Source organism: Panthera leo, chromosome D1 (assembly GCF_018350215.1).
Source record: "Panthera leo isolate Ple1 chromosome D1, P.leo_Ple1_pat1.1, whole genome shotgun sequence".
Classification (NCBI taxonomy): Eukaryota; Metazoa; Chordata; class Mammalia; order Carnivora; family Felidae; genus Panthera; species Panthera leo.
In genome coordinates this window covers 17094153-17111894 of record NC_056688.1, presented here as the reverse complement: position 1 = coordinate 17111894, position 17742 = coordinate 17094153, and the positions used below count along the sequence as shown (strand labels likewise).

Below are 17742 nucleotides of genomic sequence, written 5' to 3'. Positions count from 1 at the left end.
TGGGTCTTGGGGTTTTCACCTCCTGCCTCATGGGTCCCCTCATCCCCTGTAGCCCTGCCCCGTGGGGCAGGAAGAGGACAGGCCGTGGCAACGGTAGGGACCCGCTCCCCTCAGCATTTTGCCAAGAAGAGGGTGATGATTTCAATGCTGAGGAAGGAGGCAAGGTGACATCCTGAGGCCGGCAGCCCAGGGAGGCCAGGCAGGTGGTGTCCCCGGAGGCCCCAGGACCAAGGAAGTCCTTTTATACAGATGCCCTCCCTCCTTCCTCAGCCAAACAAGGTGGCCTTGCTTTGGGCCTATTTTGTGGGTGAGAAGGCTGGGCTTCGGGGAGGCGTTGGGTCCTACTGCTAGAGTAAGAGCTGAGGCTGAAATGCTCAGGACAAACTAGAAAGTGCGTGCCCACCCACCACCCCTTTCAGCCTCCTGGGCGCTGGGGAAGGGACAGCCCAGGGCAGGCTTTTCTCCAGGGACTGCCCATGTCTACATGGCCCAGCTGCAGGTGGCATGGTGGGAGAGCGAGATGGCATGGGAAGCCCAGTGCCCCCCCCGCCCCCCCGTCAAGCAGACCCACCCACCTAGGGGAGGCCTTCAACCTCAGCCAGCCTCTCCCTTCATTGTGACGTCAGGACCCTTTGAAGACCCCACTTCCTCTGGCTACACCAAAAGGGAAGACTGTCAGATGGGAAAAGAAAACAAAACTGTGAGCCAGACTTCCTTCCTCCTGGGGTGCCCCCAAGCTGAGGCTGAGTCCAGACCAGGGGTGAATTGAGATTAGGGTTGAAATGGCGGCCACACGTCGCGTTCCACTTCTTCCTGTGGTTGAAACCAGTAAGAGCTTACCACCAGGGGTAGGGTGATACGATAACCCAGGTCTCAGGGTCTGGTTTGGTGTTGACTTTGGGATTGGGCCGGGGCTGGTGTTGGGGTTTACGTTGCGGCTGGGGAGGCTGCTTCTCAGGGCTAGCGGCGGGGTGGGTACAGTGTCATCAGAGAGGCTGGAAGGGCTCGAGGGATTCAGCACCTGTGGCTTATATTTGGAAGAGAAATGTTCATTTTCACTTGAGCCTCAGACTGGGGAGAGAACCGGAATTAGAGGCGGTGTCTGAGCCAGAGCAGTAGGGAGGTTGTGAATGTGACAGAAGGGCCATTAAAAGACACTCCCTTCCCTTTTCCCTAAGTTCCGCTCACCCGTGTTGGGATCCAGTCAGCCCCAGGCCCCACTGGGGTGCTACCCAGACGTAGCCTGGGTTTCTGAGACAGCTCCACTGTCCAGACCAGTGAGTCCTGCCCAGAAATGAAACAGGTTCAGGACCTGTAGCAGGCACCTTCTTAGGGCTGCCTCAGAAGCAGGTGAGGAGGTTGTCTTGGGCCCGAATGGCATCACCACCATGCGGTGGCTACGGGCGTCTTCACGGAGGTCCCGCGTTTCAGCACGAGAGACCGCTGAGACCAAGGCCTTGCTGTGGGCTTGGGCTCATTTCCCCACCAGCTGCTGTGCCCCGGCCCGTACCCAGAAGTCTGGAAGGCCCCTGCCAGTCCAGGCCTAGGAGGAGCCCCCAGGGGCAGGAGGCAGAGCTGGCGGCCCACATGGAGGAACCTGGCACGGGACGGAGGTGCTGGGAGCTACAAATGCCAACCCAGGGTGGGACGGGCACAAGGGCTGATGCTGGAGGGTCCGAATGCCCGCGGGGGGGTGGGAAGGATGTGCACATGCGCGTGCATGCCTCCCGAGGCCAAGAAACTAAACAACCTGTAGTCAGGCCGCCTGCATTAAAAGGAAAGACAGAAGAGAGCCAGGCCCGGGGTGAGAAGAGCAAACGGCAAAACTTAATGACTTTAATATGAAAGAATTTGCCACTAATTAAGCACAAACACTCCACTAATGCAGGGAACACATGTTGTGGATTTCACTTAAGCAGGAACCAAATGAGGTGCAAACCTTCCGAAATGATAGCGGTTTACCAGCCGGAGGAAGACGCTGCCTGACCTCGTTTCTGCTCTCAGAAACACACGCCCTGGTCTCCGCAGCCTCCCCGCCTCCCTACCCAAGGCTTCCAGCCACCCTTCCACTGTCTGCGTCTCTCCTGATCTGTCCTCTGAGAACGTGCCATTCTGTAACCCATGTTCTGACAGCACGGGGCAGTCAGCTCCGAGGCTCCCCGGGGCCTCCAGTCCTCTCCACCTGTCTTCCCCAAACACACACCTCACACTCCTCCTCCTACAGAGCTGACGGCAGGCTCTCCACACCGGAAGGCCTGCACCCCTGCTCTGATCCACCTCTGGGCCCTCTGTCCCAGGACGCAGGATACTTCCCCTCCAGAGAGCCCACCCGCCCCTACCCTCCTGCCCTGGCTGGCGTGGGTCTGCCCTGCACATCCCTCACTCACGCCAGCACCCCTGCCCGAGCTCCATGCCCTCTCCTCTAGGACAGTCCTTTTGCCCCGTAGGGAACATTTGGCACCTTCTCGAGATACTTTCGGTTGTCACAACGGAGGAAGGGTGGGCAGAGGCCAGCGGTGGCACCAAACACAGGTCAGCCCTGCAACAAAGAATCATCAGGCCCCAAACGTCAACAGTGCGGAGGTCGAGGACCTCTGCTCGGGGGCAGTGGCCTCGCCATAGCAAGGACTTGCGCAAGATCTCCCGGCGGTTAGCAGAAGCAGAATGGAAGCCAGCCTACCTGATTTCTGGGCAGCTTCTTCCCCTGAGACTGTAATAACAATAATATGGCCCTTTATGCAGCATAACTACGTGCCCAGCGCCGCACTGAGAGCGTGTATGAATTATCTCACTTAATCGTCACGTCAACCCTAGGCAACGGCAGTATTAATTATTCCCACTTCTTGCATGAGAAAACTGAGGCACAGAGAGGTTGACGCTTGCTCAGTCACCCAGCCAGTTAGTCGCATGTACAAGCCTGGGCCCATCTGAACTCCAGCTCGGTGCTCATGGATGACTGACCTTCTACGCCCCCGCCACCATCCTCTTAACCCCTTCCCTGTCAGTCTCCCACCCAACCCTTCCCTCTCAGAATGTACTCGCACAGAGGCAGGTACATTCTCGGTCCCCTCTCGGCACCGGCCGAGCCCCCAGCCTCGGGTGCAGACAGCTGACTGGAGCCGGACGGCACGTGGGCACGGCTGGGCACCTGGGTGGTCAGACAGGTCCCTCCTGGCAAGAGGCACATCTAGAGATTTCCACTTCCAAACAGGTGGTGAACATCGGCACAGAACCCACAGGACTGAGACAATGCATATGTTGATACTGAGATTTTAAGAGGTTCCTCTGGGGAGGCCCAGGGAATTCTCCCTCTGTTTTCAGGCAGCCCCCAGCCTCTCCCACCCCCACACGAGCCTTCTGAAGAGGCTGCCGCCTACGCTCCCCAAAATATGGCATTAAAGACGCACCCTCGCTGAGGGGAGCCCTGGCCGCCGTGGGCGTCTGTTGTGAGACGTGTCGTCTGCGCAGGTGGGGTGGACGCGGTCGGCGTGGGCTGCGGAGATGGGACCCATGGAAACCCCAGACTTAGAGCCAGGCCTTCGAGGCCTCAAAAGGCCAGGCCAGGAGAATCCCAGGCCGTGTGTTGGGAAGGGAATGGCACCGGAGGGGCGGGGGGGTGCGGGGGGCGGGTGGTGTAGGCCTCGCAGGGCGAAGACCTTGGGAGCAGGGCCTCCGGCTGCAGCTTGCTTGGGTGAGAAGAATATTTTTCACCTCTGGTCTAGAGTGAGGAAGGGAGTGGGGCTGGGTGCTAGGAAGTGGGACAGAGGAGAGAGGGAAGGAAGCAAGAAGTGACAACTGGGAAGCCGGCAGAGGATGCGACGCCGTGGGGAGGCAAGAGGTCAGGCGGACCTCTACCTTTTGGGGTGCAGCTTCCCGGCTCCAGTCAGGGAGAAGATTCCGGCCCTGACCTGCTGGCCCTCGGTGCAGCCGGGAGGCCTCACCTCCCAGCTCTTTCCTCCCGCCCTACCTGCCGAGCCTGGTCTGGAGCCCCATCTGGCTTGCAGCCTTCACCAGCTGCTCGGGGCCCCCTTACCCTATTGTATGCCAGGCACTGGCTGAAGCCCCGGCATTTGCCCTCAGCCGGGGAGATGCTGTGATGGATGTGTGTGCAGGTACTGGGCCCTCGGGCTGCTGGACTACCCCACTCGGGGGCAGGGGGTGTGCCCCAGGAAGCCACCTCCTCAAAATCAAGGCTCAGCTCATTGAGTACGGATGAAGAGGACCGAGGCAGGGAAATGGGGTATGTGCTTTCGGCAGAGGGAGTAACAGGGCAGGGAATGGATGGTATTGTTCCATATGGCAGGAGAGAGAGAGGAGGGAGAGGAGGTGGCTGCAGGCTCTGACGCCCAAGATGAGGTCCAGAGCCCAAAAGGGCTTTGGACTTGATCCCGGGGGCTGCAGGAAACCATGGAAGGATTTTAAACAGAAAAGGATTCCAGATTTAGAAAGTGGCCAGCGGGGTCACCTGGGTGGCTCAGTTGGTTAAGCATCCAGCTCTTTCTTGGTTTCCGCTCAGGTCACGATCTCATGGTTGGTGGCTTCAAGCCCCGCCTCGGGCTCCGTGCTGGCAACACAGAGCCCGCTTGGGATTCTCTCTCTCTATTTCTCTCTCTCTGCCCCTCCCCTGCCCAAGCTGTCTCTCGCAAAAATAAATAAAAACATTAAAATTAAAAAAGTGGCCAATGGGTGAGGGGAAGGCCTGGAGGCAGTTACGTAGGCTTGGCGTCATGCTACAGTGGCCCGGTAAGCGGTGAGTGTGGCCTGCACCGGGGCAGGTCTTGGGAAGAAGGAGGGGACAAGGCAGGAGGAGCGAGATGGTGGGTGCTAAGGGGCAAAGGGAAGGGTTTGGGATTTGCTTAGCTGGGCTGCAGTCGTGGCCCGGGAGTGTTGAGGAAATAAGGAAGTGAGACTCTGCTGGAGGTGGGGGGGCAGGGAAGGGGCTGCGCTGGCGGGAGGGGGCTCAGGGGGAGTCTGGATTGGGGCCAGTGGGGATAGAGAACAAAGATGAATTCCCGCTGTGCTCGCGCGGACGCGGAAGAACCCTGTGCGTGTAGCCTGGATTTGCCTGGCATCCCAGTCGATCTGGGAGGCCTTCCTGGAGGAGCTGGGCAGTATACAGAGGTGGAGCAGCCACTTGGTAGAAACAGTCCAGAGTCTGGTCCAGGGAAGGTGCAGAGGTAGGGCAGAGAGAGGGCCAGACAGGTTATGTCCAAAGTATAGTCTGCCGGGGTCATGGGGTCCCAACACTCTCATTTTAAAGAAAGGGACACTGAGGCCAGGGAGGGGAACTGGCCTACCTACCTAAGGCCATCTAGAAAACTGTAACCAAGTAGTGGGGACCAGAGACTTCTCTCCTGATCTCCGATATGTACCCTTCCTCCCCACCGCCTGGCCAGAGGGAGTGTGACAGGTAAAGGGTGAGTGGTACAGAGGGGACCAAAAGGTGGAACCAGAAGGCTAGAGATGGAGAGGGGCAGAGCCAAGAGGTGCTGCTCGGGACTGGCCTTGCCCTGGGCCTTGGGGAGGGGGTAGCCAATGTGAAACTGGCCTGTTGGAGAGATCCAGATGTCCCTGGCCACTTGCTCCTTGGTGGGAAAAGACGAAACACAGTTCCCTGATTCATCCCTGTCCCCCAACCTGTCCTGCTAGGTTTCAGAGAGACGGGACTTGCCAGAGCAGCCCCCAGCGCCGTCACCACAACCCCGGGGCTTCCCGGCTTTCATGCTGCTGGGGATTGGGCTGGCCCAGCCCGTCTGGAAGATCCTGGGCTCCTTCTCCTGCTTTTCCCAGGCTGCCGCGCCCCCTCCTCTCCCACGCACTGCACTCACCCGCCCAAGGCTCCGGCGCCAGCCCCACAGCCCATCATTAACCAACTCTGTGTCGGGGAGTCGGGGGTTGGGGTGGGGGGGGCATCAGCCAAGAAGAAGAAAACATCGGCAATTTCTGTGACCCCAAATGAAGGGGCAGAGGCGCCTGGGTTTGGACAGTAGCAATTAGCCCTGACTGTGGGATCGTGGGATGTTATCACCTCTGCCGGCAAGGTGGATGCAGTGGGGACTCAAGGCCCCAGGACACCTGGAGCCATCCCAGCAGGCATTGCTCCCAGACAGGGTCCCCCAGGGCCCACACCCACCAGGCAGAGCACCTGCGTGCAGGAGGCAGGGGCACTGAGCCCCAGCGAGGGATGGCTAGGGGTGTGGGGACAAGGACCGGGTCAGTTGATGCTTCTGTGCCCTCTGACCTGGGGACACCCTGGACCCCGTCCCCGGCATGGCGGGGGAGTCCGAGGGTAGAGGTGCAGCCTGGGCCCTAGGGGGCTCCTGAATAATGAGGAGACATAGATATGGGACAGGACAAGTTCAGAGGACCTCAGTGAGAAGCCTCTTCGTGTGGGTCCTTGGGGGCAGAGCGATTGGGTCTGGGCAACACTGACTGGCCAAACCTTGCCCAGAGGAGGGGGCCCTAGAAAGGGGATTCCTTCCTGATCACACCGTCTCCTTGCCAGCCTCTCCCCCGGGTGGATCAGCCTTGGCATCCGAAAGTGAGGAGCTGGCCAGCCTGGGAGTTGACATTTGGGGAAGTAGCTGCACTGGGAGGAGGGGCCCTGTAGCCTTCAGGTCGCTGTGCTGACTCAGCAGGGTTTCGGCTGGAGGCCCTCCCCTCCCCCCGCCCCCATAGGTGAGTCATCCCCACTTACCACTTAGCTGGTTTCTGACCGGATGGTCCTCTTCCTTTCTGCCAGTTCTGGGGTGGTGGGAGGGAGGGGGATCCCTGGGAAGCTCTAGAGATGGACCCCAAAGGATTCTGGTCTCAGAGAGGCCCCCCGTGAGGTCCCCAGCGCTCCTCCCCCAGGGCGTCCCCGGTTGCCTCCAGGCCAGGTCTGCCACTGCTGACCGCCCAACTGAGGGTACCCCGGCGGGGATGGGGGACACAAAAAGAGGTGGTCTGTGCCAGAAATCCCAGAACCCCTCCCCCCTTGCCTGTGTCCGTCCCCCTCCCCGCCCCCCCCCCCTCCCCGCCACTTTCACCCACATGGGCCCAGTCCCAGCCTGCCTGGCCAGGGAGAGAAGGGTCTGAAGTTTCAAAGGGCGGGAAGAGAAACTGCTTGAGGTGGGTACGGGGAGCAGAGTGCCCCCCCCATTCCGGGCCACACCCCGCTGCGTGGGAACCCATGGCCCCAGCCTCAGATTAGCTCCATGGCGGGCAGGGCAGGCGGGCAGGGCCCTGGGGAGCAGGTTTGTCGGCCACAACTGAGGAGCCTTTGTGTTTTGTTGCTGAGCTCGGGCTTTTGCACGTCTGTGACGTCTCGGGGGGCCGGCCCGACGCCTGCCTTGTTGGCTCAGCACTTCTGGGCAGCCACGAAGGCAGCCCGAACCGCCCAACTGGAGCTCCAATGGGGAAACTGAGGCACTGGCACACAGGCCCCAGGGGCCTGAGTCCCAGACCGTGGAGCCCATAGGGTGGTCAGGGAGAATACAGGCAGTGCTTGAGATCAAAAAGAAAAACATTCCTTGATATCCCTAGGATGCAAGAACCTCTCTACTGAGGGCAGAGGTTCCCATGGATCGCTCTGCCTTTCACTCCCCACCTCTCTGGCTCCTCCCTCCTCTGTACATAGCCTCCTGGAGGTGCCCCCACCTGGCTTCCACTGCGCTTTACCCCTGGCCCCCAACGCCCCCCCACCACCACCAAGCCCAGTGCAGGGCAGCCCCCGGGCACTGTGGCTACGGTAATGTAACCGGTATTCCTGCCACTTATCAAAGGGAGCAAGAGAGGCTCTGAGCTTTATTCCAGGAGGGACACCGCCCAGAGGGAGGGAGGCCCTGGGGGGTTAGGTTGAGAACGGGAGTCCCTTATAAAAAGGTAGGGTGGGAAGCGCACTGGGTTGGATTTGCCCCTCCATGTCCCCAAGCCCCTCGTGGACTCTGGACTCCTCCTTTGTGAAACCATGGATCACGTGTTCCACTGAGGTCCAGTGTGGTACCATTTTAGTGGTCCTGGTTTCCACATCTGGGACAGCCCCTGCCTCTCATGTAAGAGGGGGCCTGTGAGGAAGGAGAGACGATGCCTTGTGTGGACCACCCTAACTGCCCGGGGAACCACAGAAAGTTAGCAGGGTAGTCTCCAGGCCCTAGACCCTGCCAGGGAGCCGCGATGTGGCCAAACAAAACCCGAGGTCTCGCCGGTGCCTTCCCTCTCACACAGGGAGTCGCGATCTGTTGGGAGCCAGGGGACACACAACAAGAAACACGCTAGACGTGCACACCAGGAAACAGAAAATAAAGGGATACAGATGACGACGAAGGTGGTGGTGAGGAGGAGGAGGATGATGGCAGCCAGCACTTACTGACCGTCCCGTTCTGTGCTAAGTGCCGCTCTCTAGCTTCCCGTGTGGTCATTTGATCCTTAGGACCACTGCATGGGATAGGTGCTGTTGTAATCCCCGTTTCACAGACGAGAAATCTCAGTGCAAACTGAGGCACAGAGCGGTTGAGTCGTTTGCCCAACGTTTCTCGGCTCGTAAGTGACAGAGGGAGTCTGCAAAGCCACACCGTCTGGCTCTTCGCAAGCCCATGCAATACTGGGGGGGGGGGGGGGGGGGGCAGGGGCAGCCCCTCAGAGGGTGGGAGGAGCTCGGGCAGCGAGCTCACCTTCCAGGTCATCTGGGCCTGAGTGGTTGGTGCAGACACTTGGACCAGCCTGCCCTCCTGCTTCTGCCCCTTGGCCCCGGGCCTTCCAGACGAGGCCTATGGTTCTACCTCTTCCTGCACAGAGGAGGGCACTCCTCCTGGGTTCCTGCCCTGATCCAGCCCTTTCTCTGCCTTTTCAGTGGGGATCCCCACTCTCCCGTTCATTGCTGCACCCAGACCCTGGAGGTCTGCCCCCCTTCTCTGAAAGTTTCCCAACCTGACCAGTCTAAAGAATGAGGGACATTCTGCACCCTCGGTCCAAGACTGGCAGCCCCGGGGAACCTGGGTGGCTCAGCCGGTTGAGCGTCCAACTCTTGATTTCGGCTCAGGTCATGATCTGCCGGTTTGTGAGTTCGAGCCCCTAGTTAGACTCTGAGCTGACAGTGTGGAGATCCTCTCTGTCCCTCTCTGTCTGTCCCTCCCCCATTCGTGCTTGTGCTTACACACGCGTAAGCACTCTCTCTCTCTCTCTCTCTCTCTCATTAAAAAAAAAAAAAAAAAAAAGACGGGAAGCCCCAAGCCAGAAGCAAGAGCTTTGGGTCCCTTAGCCCGGAGTGGGGTGGAGGGCTAAGGGAGCGTCTTCAGACCTTGCCAGTGGCCCCAGCCCCTCCCACTTCCTCTGGGGTCAGGGAGTGGCCCCAAACCCTATGCTCCAAAAGCTCCCTCGTGCCCACTAGGCTGTGGATGGAGAGGCGAACACCAGAATAAGTCTGCCTGCACCTTAGAGGTCCTCTCCCACTCTGGCCTGCCCACTCTTCACTAGCGCAAAAGGGGCAAGGGCCAGGAGAACCCACTTTGTGTGCAGTGGGTGGACACCCCAGGCACTCTCCTTACTGCTCCCTGTGGGGTTGCTTCTGGGAGAGCCACACTGGAGAGGAGAAAGGGGCCTTAACCCCAAAACAGACATTAGGGTGGGGAAGGCCTCCTTGGCCTGGTGAGGCACCGATGCATGAGACGGGGCCGCTAGGGTGCCCGGGCCCCTGGCAGCGGCCGCCCCGCCCCCACGCCCAGGCCACTATCAGCGATCTTCGCTCCTGGCATTCACAGCTCTGAAGGGTGAGGTCACTGCTGAAGACGCAGCAAATGAATGGCAGTGTGTGTGCCGGACGCTGAAGCCTGCTTGTCCCCACACCTGCGGGGAGCGGGGGGTGGGGAGGCGGAGGGGGTCGCGGCAGGCTTGGTGGGCTATGTCCGGCTATAGGCCCCCCCATGCCCTGGCACCAATCCCAAGATGGTTCCTGGTGCCCACACGCCAACCCCCCCCCACCACACACACACACACACACACACACACACACAACCTATAGCCCAAGCCCTCCCAACTGGCTTTTCCTGTTTCTGGCTTTGTGTGGTGAAAGTTCCCCAATTATACCCACATTATCTCAGCTGCTGGGCAACCTCCAGCAGGTTGGTGAGTGGAGGCGGGGGGGGGGGGGGGGGGGAGCACCCACTTATCCTCCTGGGAGGGCCTGGGGCTTAGCCGCCTGCCAGCTGGCCAGTCAGCAGGAGTACTGGGCTGTCTGGCCCGCTGACCTCACCATGGGACTCTATCTGGGGTGGGGCCTCAGCGAGGCTGGGCTGCGGTTCAGGGGATCAGACTCAGGCCCAGAAGGGACCACTAAGACTGGGGAGTCCAGCCCGCTCTCTCATAGAGGAGGAAGATAGGGCTTGGGAGGGAGAAGTGACCGGCCAAGGTCTCAGCTCAAAATAGGGCTGAGCAGAACCCAACCCTCCTGCCTCCCTGGTGGGTGCTTCCTCCTGTACTCCCACCAGCCCACGGTGCTCTCTGCCCAAGGACATGTCAGAACCCCACACACCGGCCAGGGGGACAACTGGAGGGGTAGGGGTGGGGGCACTCCCAGGTGGGCCTTGAAGGGCTGCATGGATGTGAATAGGCATAAAGAAGGAGGGAGCACTGGGGAAGCTTTCAGGGCATGACAAGGGGCCAAAGATCTATTTATTCAGCAAATTTTTGAGTATCTGCTGTATGGTACACACAGAGGACACTGCAGTGACCCCGGAGACACAGCCCGTGCCCTCCTTAGGGGAGAGGTGGGGGGGGACAGCTTCCGCTATCATGGGCTTCCAAGCCCTCAGAGGAGTGTGCCCTGCTCTTGTGCCTCCACCATGCAGAGGCTAAGGTGAGCCCCGAGTTTCCACTCCCTTGGGGAGCCACTGAGGCCATCCCCCCGCCTCTAGGTCAGTACAGGACCCGGCATTGATATTATCGATGGTGCTCAATAAACTGAGTGAAGTAAGGATACGACAATATGAAGGGTACAGATGCGTGGCCAATAACAGAGCTCAAGAAAGAGCCTGGGCCAGAGAGACCCGCTGGAGGGTCTCTGCCCTGCGTTCAGGATCAGGGAAAAGCTCAAACAAGCCGTTCTAGCGAAACAAAGCAATCAGTAAGGAGACTGGGGGGAATTTATTCATTCATCCAACGCCACTGATCACTCCCTCCTTCTTGCAAATCTCTATTCCCATGGGTTCCGTTGCAGTCTGCCTGGCCAGACCTATCTACTGAGTACCTACTGTGTGCCAGATGCTGGGCTGGGCGCTGGGGCTGGGGCGACTGGGAAAGACACAGACCCTGTGCTGGCGGAGAAGTCACAGGCATGAACAACCACATCCGGAGGCAGAAAAGATCTGTGACAGAAGTGGCTGGATTCACACGTGCAGGGAAGATCTGGGAAGCTTCCCAAAGGAGGTGGCCCGAGTGGGAGATCCACAGGGGAAGGAGGGGGGAGAGCCTTCTAGGGCTTTCTAGGGAACTGCACGAGCAAGGGTCTAGGAGTGATAGGAGGAGGGAGAGAGAGAGGAAGGGAACATGGAAACATGGCATGTTCTGAGCAGCGGCCCGGGCCCCGTGAGAGGGACGGAGCCAGCGCACCCCAGGGCACAGGCACTCCGCCTTGAGGGAGAAGACCATGGCGGGGAGCATAATGGTGGCCACCGTGAGCCCGCATGGTCAGCGCCTCCTGCCTCCTGACGCTTTCTCGTTAGTCTCATTTGGTTCTCCCAGCAACCCCGTGAGGTAGAGGACTGGTTCCCATTTGCCAGAAGGGAACTGAGGCCCAGGAAGGTGAGGCAGTTGATGGCTCCTAGGGAAAGCAGTGCATTCGACTCCTTATTAAAAATAAGGGTGTAGGTATGTATTTACTGCCCAATGGAGCACTATGGGTAATGCATCGCTAGACGAAAAGGCAGCTATGGAACAATACGTACAGTATCATTCTGATTTCGTCTTAAAAAAAAGATGGTCATGCAGAGAAACCTGGAGATCGAGAAATTAATATAGCGAGAAAAAAATAAAAGAAGGGATTTCCTACAAGACGATCAGTGATCCTTCTGAGTGGTGGGGATCACGGTCTTTTTCAGCATCCTCCAGAGTGCTTTAGTAACAAGCAATTATTTATTCTTATGATCAGAATCAAGAGTAACAAGGGGTAGAAAGAAAAGAGCAGCGCACAGGGAGTCGGGGGCGGGGGGGGGGGGCGGGCGGCTGTGCCTGTCACTGACCAGTCCCGCCGGCTCCTTTGACCAGGCGCCCACGCCCAGGTGGTCCAGGTGAACGACTCCATGTACGGTTTCATCGGCACGGACGTGGTCCTGCACTGCAGCTTCGCCAACCCGCTGCCCGGCGTGAAGATCACCCAGGTCACGTGGCAGAAGGCCACCAACGGCTCCAAGCAGAATGTGGCCATCTACAACCCCGCCATGGGCGTCTCCGTGCTGGCTCCCTACCGTGAGCGTGTAGAATTCCTGCGGCCCTCTTTCACCGACGGCACCATCCGCCTCTCCCGCCTTGAGCTGGAGGACGAGGGCGTCTACATCTGCGAGTTCGCCACCTTCCCTGCTGGCAATCGAGAGAGCCAGCTCAACCTCACTGTAATGGGTAAGCTGGCCTCACCCCCCCCCCTCCCTGCTCGTGCAGAGGCCCGTGGCCTGGGGCTTGGCCACCCTCATCGTGTGCCTCGGTGGCCCCAGTCTTCTTGGTTGGCATGCCCCCAAAGCTTCCGGTCCCTTCCGGCCAGGCTGTCCCACAGCTCACTCGGGATTGGGTGCAAGGCCTTAGCTGTGCACAGAGCTGAGGGGCACGGTTCGGGTTGGAAGCCCCCACCACAGGGTACTTTGTGGGTGACCAGGAAGCAGGCAGAAGCTTCCGACACCACGGTAAGGAAAAGGGCCACGTGAGCCGCCAGCCTTGAGCACGCCAAGACTCCAGGAAGGCCTCCGCTTGACCAAAGGGGGTGCCAGGTAGGGCAGGAAGGACACAGGTTAGACATGAAGCAGTCCCCATGAGAAGGGCTGGGAGGGGCTTTGGGCACAGCTCAGAGGCAGGGATGGCCAGGGTGACCTCCTGGGCCAGCACACTTTGGATGAAGCCGTAGCACTAGCCCCACGGCTCCCTCTGCTTCCCCGCAGCCAAACCCACCAACTGGGTAGAGGGCACCCAGACGGTGCTTCGAGCCAAGAAGGGGCAGGATGACAAGGTCCTGGTGGCCACCTGCACCTCGGCCAACGGGAAGCCTCCCAGCGTGGTGTCCTGGGAAACGCGCCTGAAGGGCGAGGCGGAGTACCAAGAGATCCGGAACCCCAACGGCACGGTGACCGTCATTAGCCGCTACCGCCTGGTGCCCAGCCGGGAAGCCCACCGGCAGACCCTGGCCTGCATCGTCAACTACCACATGGACCGCTTCCGGGAAAGCCTCACCCTCAACGTGCAGTGTGAGCAGGGCGCAGCGCAGGCGGGTTTCGGGGTGGGGGGTGCTGCCGTCCCCTCCTACCGCCCCACTCTTGCCAGCCCTCCCTCCTCCTTTGCTCCGATCTCTCTTCCTTTGCTTCCTTTGCCCCCTTTCTGCTCCTGCCCACCCCCCAGCCTTCCCCTCCCTTTCTCTTTTCAGGGGTGCATTGTCCTCCCCCCTCTCTCTTCCCCATCTCCTTCCTGTGCCCATCTGTCCTCCTCCTTCCTCCATTCCCTTGCTGCTTCTGTTCCGAGGGTCCTCCCCCCTCTCTCCCCGTCTTCCAGCTCTTTCCATGTCACTGCCCCTTCCACCCCAGCCCCATCTGAGGCTCACTCCCTCGCCCCAAGCCCTGCTCTCCTGACCTCACCCTTCTCAAACATCGTCCCTTGCCCCACAGACGAGCCCGAGGTGACCATCGAGGGGTTTGATGGGAACTGGTACCTGCAGCGGACGGATGTGAAGCTCACGTGCAAAGCCGATGCTAACCCCCCTGCCACCGACTACCACTGGACCACGTAAGTGCTCTGGGGCTGGCTGGTCGCCTTGCAGGGTGCCTAGCTGGTCACAGGGAGGCACCCCACCCCACCTCCAGGAGCATTACGTGGGGAGAAAGTTAGGGTCTTGGTTCAGGATTCTCAGTGAGAAGGGGAGGGGCTGCGACAGACCCCAGCCACGACAGCATCAGGGTCAGTGGGACAAACCATTCTGCCAGAGGGGGATCCCCTCATCAACCGCCTGCCTTCTTCCCCCTAATAAAGAATCTAGTCGTTCTCCTTTGGTGATTCAGTCTGAGTCACTCCCACCCCAGCCCCCGGTATTTATTTTTATCGAGGTGTCCCCAGGGAAGCTGGCTTTCTGGAGCATCCCAGATCTTTCTTTGTTCCCGTTCCTTCTCTCCAGCACCCCCAGATTCTCAAGGAGGGGGCAGCCGTCACCCCAGAATGCCTGCGTCCGTGGAGCGCTGGCCCCGTACCCCGCCGTGCCATTCTTGGCTTCACAGTCTTTGAGCCTGGCTCTCGAAGGGTCCTGTCTGCCCCTCCAGCCGGCTCTGATGGCCCGAGCCAAGGTTCTTCCCAGAGAAAAGCTGGATGGGACGCATAGAAAGGCGGATGTGGGGAAGCCAGGAAGCGGGTTGACATGGATGGCCAGGAGATGGCTGCCCACATTGTCTACACTCTGTTTCCTGGAAGTAGAAGGCATTGGCCTGCCCTAGCTAGTTCTCACCCTCCACTTTCTGGAGCCAGAAGGGTTATCTGAAGGTACAGGTGACCAGTTTCGGCTCTGTGTACCAGGGAGCTGCTAGGTCCAACAGAATAATAGCTTTGTGACATGGAAAATCAGGAGGAGGCTCCCCTGTGTCTCCCCCAGGAAAATGGCCTATGATATGCCCAGCAAGAAAATGAGAGAGTGTACCGGAGCACGATTCCTCTACATGGGTCACATCTCATCACCTGAGCAGCTTGTTAAGATACAGATCTCCAAGCCGTGGCTCCAGCGGCTCAACCTCAGTAGATCTGGGGTGAGAACCCGAACGTCTATACTATCAACTAGCACCAGGAACCAGGCGTAGTCGGGAGAGCGCCGTGCCAGGAGCCAAAGACCTGGCTAGAGCCCCAGTTCTGTCACTTACTAGCTGTGTTCTTTGACCCTGAACTCAAAGAGCTTCTCATCTGTTCAGTGGGACCAGTCCCTTTCCGGCCTGTCTACATCTCGGTGCTGGGACATGAGCGTGAGATGCCGAATAACGGGAGTCTGCCAAACGCAAGAGATTATTGTTGTGGTTATTGTTGGTACTCCGTCCAAGACAGACCCTGCCTATCAACTCAGCAAGAGGGCTGGGAGTCTTGGAGGCTGGGTGACACCCGGGGAAGCTTCTGGGCTGGAGGGTCATAACCCACTGCCATGTCTCCCCATCCCTGCAGGCTGAATGGCTCTCTCCCCAAGGGCGTGGAGGCCCAGAACAGAACCCTCTTCTTCAGGGGGCCTATCAACTACAGCCTGGCAGGGACCTACGTGTGTGAGGCCACCAACCCCATCGGCACCCGCTCGGGCCAGGTGGAGGTCAACATCACGGGTAGGAAGCTGTCCCCTGTCCTGCCTCTCCCCACCCACTGCTCTGCCTTTGGGCTAGGTCACTGCAGGAAGTTTCTGTCTCCCCTTCCTCTGGTTCTCCCCTGAGCTCTGGCCACTGGCCTTGCTTTGCTTTTCTCTTTCCTCTGTCGAGGCTGTGTGTGAAATAGGGTGACCCCCGATCGGAGAGGGATCAGAGAGAGGCTCCAGCAGAGAGGAAGTAAGTGCTGTTGCGGGTGGGGGAACGGTGGGGGGGACAGGTGTTAGAGCCTGCCCGGGTCCTGTGATGCCGGCTTGGTGGGGCTGGGCTTGGAGGTGGAGCTCATTTGCTCCTGCAGTTCAGGAAACCCGCACGGGCGGGCGGGAGGGTGAGGCTGTCCTCAAGCAGGGACACTGGAGGAAACACAAGGAGACAGCCCAGAGCCATGGTGGTTGTGTGCCCTGAATTGCTGTCTTCCCTGCATTTTTCCCTGTGTCGGTGCAGATGAAGAGATCCGGCCGCCTGACCCTCTCAGGGCAAAGGGAGCAAAGAGCTAGGATGTCCTGGGAGAGATGGGTTTTAATGTCAGACAGCAGGGACGTGGACAAGCGCTCCTCGGAAAATGGGCATAATTCGAGGTGCCTTGAAAGCTTCTTGTCGGAATGTACGTAATGTGGGCCAAGGACCTAGCGCAGACCAGCCTGTCAATAAATGGCCCCTGCTCTGTGATCATTATCTTCACCCCTGTCATTATCATTATTAATGGGAGGATCAAAACAAGCCAAGAGAGGGGTAAACTTGCCATCACAGCTTCACAGCCAGAAGAGGGAGTGTCCTTAACATTGTGGCTGAGGTAGTTGCAGGAAAAGAAAGTGACAGAAAGAACCACCTGGGACGGGCAGGGGTGTCATGCGGCTGGGGGGATGGACAGGAAGTGACCTCAGGGAGATGTTGGGCCGGGCTCCGGAGTCTGGGAAGTTGGGCAGTGGTTGCTGGACTCCAGGCACAGGACTTGGGCAAGCCCTACAGACGCATCGGCTCCGGGCCCGCGTCCCAGAAGTAGGAGACCTCATGTGTGGGTCCATCCGAGGCACAGCGGCAAAAGGAGCTGTCCAGGGTCTGCACCTACCTGTGCAGTCACACTCGGGGCCGTTCCGTCCCACTCTCACCAGGGGGAGGTGGAGTCGCTTGTCGATTGCTGTTTTCTTCAACTCCCTGCCCGTGGCTCTCACACTGGTCAACTCCCTGCCCGTGAACCAGAAGTAGAAGCGTCCGAGGTGGAGCCTGGGAAAAGCTACGGCAGCCCGTCCTCCAGGCTGGGGTTGGGGGCGGTGGGGAGGGGGAGGGCCAGAAGCACAGACTTCTCCCCTCCTGGAGAGAATTTGGGCAAAGCTCAGTAAGAGCCTCACGGGCGCCCGAGCTCTGGCCGTGGGGCCACGGGACAGACAGGGATGAGGAGTATTCGTAAGGGAGCATAACCACGCCACAGGGAGGCATGTCGTACGGGGGCCATGTCAGACTTGGCCTGAGTGTGGTCACGTAGCGGTTCTTCCCGGCTGTGTCGCTTTCACGTCTCACAGAGTCTCAGCTTCCCAGTCTGTATGGCAGAGATCATCATACTTATCTCAGGCCAGATGCATACTCCGCTGGCTGGAGACACTGTTGACTGGGAAGTCAGGGGAGGGGGCCAAGAAACGGGAGCAGTGATCTCCCGTGATCCTACCCCTGGCATGAGTGGACCAGCCAGAGGCCCTTCTAGGCTGATGGGGCCAGGTGGCGCTACCCAGCTAAGTCGGGGCCTCCCTTCTCCCAAAGCTCGAGAGGAGGCAGGATGACTGTGAATGCACGCTGCTCATCAGGGACTCAATGGCATCCAGGAGCAGGGAGGAAGGGAAGGGGGCACTTCCCAGGCCCAGGCTAAAGGAAAGAGAGGAAAGGGAGGAAGCGAAGCCAGCCGTGGAGGCGGGCCGTCTCCTTGGGGCTGATGGCAGCAGTGGGATGCCCTGCGTGGGATCTGTGGTCAGGCCTAGCTGGCCTGTGGCAGGCGGCCCAAGCTGCCCAGGGCTCCAGCTGGAAGATGCATGCGACATAGCCTCCCGTGCTCCCCGGAGGCACAGAGAGAGACAGGGCTGGTAAGCAAAGTCACACTCAGGTGACTTGCATGAGGACACTCTTGTTGACAGCCCAGTTAGGCAGAAGCCAGGGATGCGTGGTGCCCACTGAATCACTGATGGGCCCGGGAGCCGTTTAGCCG

General features: G+C 59.5%; 1 protein-coding gene and 2 long non-coding RNA genes across 5 annotated transcripts in view; 2 read left to right on the top strand and 1 right to left on the bottom strand.

The window, feature by feature from the left end:
* The window catches only part of NECTIN1 (nectin cell adhesion molecule 1), a 58349-nt gene that overhangs the window by 33507 nt on the left and 7100 nt on the right, over positions 1 to 17742 (top strand). Inside the window, exons 1-5 of one of the 2 annotated variants that reach the window (XM_042905123.1) lie at positions 11211 to 11400; positions 12238 to 12588; positions 13119 to 13421; positions 13836 to 13953; positions 15361 to 15512. In XM_042905123.1, the coding sequence (XP_042761057.1) occupies positions 12273 to 12588; positions 13119 to 13421; positions 13836 to 13953; positions 15361 to 15512 (889 nt within the window). In that variant the 5' untranslated portion in view covers positions 11211 to 11400; positions 12238 to 12272. Of the gene's footprint in view, positions 1 to 11210; positions 11401 to 12237; positions 12589 to 13118; positions 13422 to 13835; positions 13954 to 15360; positions 15513 to 17742 lie in introns of those variants that run through there. The other variant, XM_042905122.1, reaches the window with a different exon arrangement.
* On the top strand, positions 660 to 3433 carry LOC122199784. Of its 2 annotated transcripts, none has more exons than XR_006193625.1 (2): positions 660 to 828; positions 3212 to 3433. It is a non-coding gene; the product is annotated as an uncharacterized LOC122199784 (long non-coding RNA). The 2 variants fall into 2 exon arrangements; XR_006193624.1 differs by having other exon boundaries at positions 2448 to 3433.
* Positions 12464 to 16766, bottom strand: LOC122199786. The gene is made up of 3 exons (XR_006193627.1): positions 16618 to 16766; positions 15069 to 15190; positions 12464 to 12549 (listed from the first exon to the last, which is right to left on the bottom strand). It is a non-coding gene; the product is annotated as an uncharacterized LOC122199786 (long non-coding RNA).